Raw genomic sequence first — 4,188 nt, 5'->3', positions numbered from 1 at the left:
ATGTATGTTAACTGAGATAATAAATAAATAAATAGCCTTAAACTTATTTTATTTCAGCTAGTTTCCTGCAGTGTTTCTCGTTTATTTTAACATGATGTACTAAAATAACTAAAACTAAAACTGAAATAAAAAAATTTATATATATTTAAAAAATGAAAAAAAAAATTTAAATGACAAAATCTTTAACTAAAATTAAAATGAAAGTACAAAAATAAAAACTTTTTTTTTTTAAACTAAAAAATCTATGAAACTGTATCTCAATAATAATAAAATAACACTGGCTGGAATCTAGACAAAGAAAAGCCCAAATATGAAAAGGTTTTGGTTTTCATCACATCGTTTCCAGACAGTCATTTGTGTTATTTCTGAGTTTTCATCACTGCAGTATTATTCTAACACGTGGAAACTGTATGCAAACTCTTGACTGCTGCTGTAGATACAGTATATATGCATACATGAGATCCAGTTCAGGCATGCTGTGCTCTGGTCCTATGTCTCCTCTCTACTCTGTAATCCTGATGCTGTATGATTTAGGCTGAACCTGGATTGAGGGGTGAACCGGGAGAGACTGGCTTTCAGGGCGACAAGGTGAGTGTCAAGATGAGACAGTACGATTGGTTTATATGGTCATGAAATAGCTGTCTGTCTGTCTGATATTTATACACTGATTAGTATATTCCCTTGTGTCTGAAAGTTTGGTGCATGATAGGAATCTGCTGCAGGAATCTCTACAAATGCATTATTAGGCCTTTAAGATTTATGCTTTTGAATTGCATGTTAAATATCCATTCATTTGAATTTCACAGATTTAACATATACTAAAAAACTATTATGCTTTATGTGTTACATGCTTGTCTGTCATAAATAAATGAAACTGGTCAGATTCTTAAAAAGTCATTGCATAGTTTATTATTAACTTTTTGCATCTATTTAAATTTACATTTACATTTAGTCATTTAGCAGACGCTTTTATCCAAAGTGACTTACAAATGAGGAATATTTAATTTAATTTATAATTTAAATAATCAGTTGTTTTGTTTAATATTATTTGTATTATTTTTATACCTTTTGCATTTTATATTTAGCGTGGTTTTTATTGCATCTATTTAAATAGAATAACATTTTAATTTTTATTTATATATATTTTATATATCCATATTTTATCGTAAAATTAAAAGAAATGGTGTTTTGCTATAGAAAATTAAGTCTATTTTTAGGAAGTATATATATATATATAAAGATTACAAATATTTACAAAAATAACAACATGATAATAAAAATGTGATATATATCACATTTTTATTTTTATATTATTAAAAAAATATTTTTAATTTTTTAATTACCGGTACTAAAAAAATTATTTTCGATTATTATATAAATATTTGTAATTTTTAAAATGTACTTTTAACTGCCTAGAATAAGCATAGCTCTGTTCATTGTGGAAAAAAATAACATTTGCTCCATTAAAATTTTTTTTAACATGGTTAAAATATGACTAGCTGGGGAACGAGCAATATTCAATGAGTTAAAATGTATGAGATTGAAACAAATTGGATGTATTAATGATAAATATATAAAGCTGGTTATTGTGCCTTTAAAACACATTCAGTATAGTAGTCCTATTACAGAAATCTGACCTGTTTCATTCATGTATGACTGACAAATATGAATCATATTACGTTTAAACAGTGCAATTCAAATACAAAAATTGTACATATTTTTTGAGTGAGACATTTGAAAAAATCATGAACTACTGGTTAAGTGATGGAGATTGGTTGGTCTGAATGTGTGGGAATGCAGTGTGTGAAGATGGATTGGGTGGTTTCTGCAGACAGCGAGGAGACTTGTGTTTTGTTTGTGTCTCTCTTTCAGGGGACGGCTGGTAATCCAGGCCCGACGGGGCCACGCGGAAAACCAGGACCTCTCGTAAGACCCTCTGTGTTCAATACGAATGCTGTCGATTGTCAGTAAACCAGCAAATCTGGCTAGAAATCTGAGAGAGACTGAACTATGATCTCTTTTGATGTATATATATATATGATGTTTTCTCTCTGAAAGGGGAAAACAGGTGACCCGGGACCACAGGGGCCTCCGGGGCCACCAGGGCCTGAGGTGAGAACCAGAGCTCAGGACAACTGTCAGGATTGTGTGGAGGTTTGGTTTTGATTGAGTCAGGAACAAGCGTCCAGTTTGCTCGTGATGTAAATCAATGAGATCTTTATATCAGTACAGCAGACACTGACATAAAACGACCTAAATATCAGTCGTCGCTCTATATCTCCAATAATAGACAATGAAAGATTTGGAGCAGACTTGAGAGCGACGCTCTTATTAGATCAGTGCATGTGGCCATCAGACGCCCAAACCTTCTTCAATACAACAAAGCATTAATCACATTACAGCTGTTTATAGTCTCCAATAAATAGCCTGAATTGTGTCTTTTTTGGAAGGCATGTCTACTTCCTTGTTATTTGTGTTAGTTTTTGCATTTGTCTTTCGTTAATTCCGAACATGATCATGGCTCCTCGCAGCTTTATCAGAGTAAACGCAGAAGCATCTGTGCGGCAGAGGAATGAAACTCATCCAGCGCAAGAGTTTAGCGTCTCGCGTGCTAGTTTGATAGCAACTAGGTGGCTAGGAAGTTGCCCTCTAGTGGCACTTCTGTGTTATTTCATGCTCGTGTCATGCTGTAGCTACATTCCTATGGGATTACATCTCTGCCACAATTAAATCTCTTTTTTGGCTCATTTTTTCTGTAAAAGATAACCTGCTTAATAATTATGCACACTTGAATATAAGACATTTTTCACTTCCAGCCTTCATGAATAATTATATATCAATTATAAATGATTAAATACAAGATTAATAGTAGTTATTAAGATTGATGTTGGAATTGGTAATATGTGCTTGTTTTCTTTGCGAAACGAACATTTTCTCCACAAAACTCAGATCGCGCACATGCAAAATGCACTTTTGTGCGCTCAAAATATGATCTTTCGCACGCAGAATTGTGGCAGAGATCTAAGCCTATACATTCCTGCCTGCAAATGAATGTAATTAACATTTCTAAGGAACTGTTGTGGAGCAATATCCTCCTTATAAGTCAACAAGAACTTGACATGACTTTTTTTTACTTTTGTTAATGCATGTTCCTGATTATTATTATTATCACATACAGTATATACTATTAGTATAAAAATAAAAAATAATTTTATTATAAATAATATTTATTATAATTACAATTAATTAATAATTTATATAAATTATTATGTAGTAATAATAATAATTATTATTAATTATTAAAATTTATTATTATTATACTGTATAAGGTGAATGTAAGGTGAAGCTAATTATGTATTCTTTATGTATTTCTCTCCATGTTTTATAGGGTTTCCCAGGAGACATTGGTGCACCAGGGCCCAACGGCCCCCCAGGACCAAAGGTACACATGTTCTCTAATTAAAATCATGACCGTCTAGACAGCAGCCTACCTAGATGCCTATACAACCTCATATTTGTTCAATGTTATGCTGCCTTCTGAGGTTTTAGGTTTAGTTTCTCTCATGATGCTGCCTCAATAGTAGACAGCGAGGCCCCTCACTAGAGCTCATTTGTTACTCTCACCCAATATGTATCTCAGTCTTTGAATGAAAAAAACATGTTTTTTCCCAGTTTTCCTCACTGCACAGAATCTGTGTGTGTGTGTGTGTGTGTGTTTAGGGTATTCAAGGAGCCCGGGGCCCCCAGGGACCACCAGGGCCAAAAGGAACAGAGGTAAAGAGTTCATCTCCAATCTCAAACACCAGACAGACAGAACTATCTATCTACTGTCTGTCTGTCTGTTGTCTGTCTGTCTGTCTGTCTATCTATCTATCTATATATCTGTCTGTCTGTCTGTCTGTCTGTCTTTCTGTCTGTCTTTCTGTCTGTCTGTCTGTCTGTCTGTCTGTCTTTCTGTCTATCCTTCTGTCTGTCTGTCTGTATGTATGTCTGTCTGTCTGTCTGTCTTTCTGTCTATCCTTCTGTCTTTCTGTCTGTCTATCTGTCTGTCTGTCTTTCTGTCTTTCTGTCTATCCTTCTGTCTTTCTGTCTGTCTGTCTTTCTGTCTATCCTTCTGTCTGTCTGTCTTTCTGTCTATCCTTCTGTCTGTCTGTCTGTCTTTCTGTCTATCAATCTATCTGTCTGAGT

The 4,188-nt window shown here is 33.9% G+C and overlaps 1 protein-coding gene across 1 annotated transcript in view; it reads left to right on the top strand.

Moving 5' to 3' along the window:
- LOC107730676 (collagen alpha-1(XXIV) chain) overlaps positions 1–4,188 on the top strand; it is a 119,783-nt gene that overhangs the window by 56,624 nt on the left and 58,971 nt on the right. The window contains exons 16-20 of the mRNA XM_016541549.1: positions 535–588; positions 1,873–1,926; positions 2,059–2,112; positions 3,389–3,442; positions 3,721–3,774. Of these exons, the coding sequence (XP_016397035.1) occupies positions 535–588; positions 1,873–1,926; positions 2,059–2,112; positions 3,389–3,442; positions 3,721–3,774 (270 nt within the window). The remainder of the gene's footprint in view (positions 1–534; positions 589–1,872; positions 1,927–2,058; positions 2,113–3,388; positions 3,443–3,720; positions 3,775–4,188) is intronic.

The sequence above is a fragment of the Sinocyclocheilus rhinocerous genome, unplaced genomic scaffold (genome assembly GCF_001515625.1).
Source record: "Sinocyclocheilus rhinocerous isolate Xijiao unplaced genomic scaffold, SAMN03320098_v1.1 scaffold2358, whole genome shotgun sequence".
In the NCBI taxonomy this organism is placed as follows: Eukaryota; Metazoa; Chordata; class Actinopteri; order Cypriniformes; family Cyprinidae; genus Sinocyclocheilus; species Sinocyclocheilus rhinocerous.
Note: the sequence above shows the minus strand (reverse complement) of the source record. Positions and strands in the feature narration are given on the sequence as shown.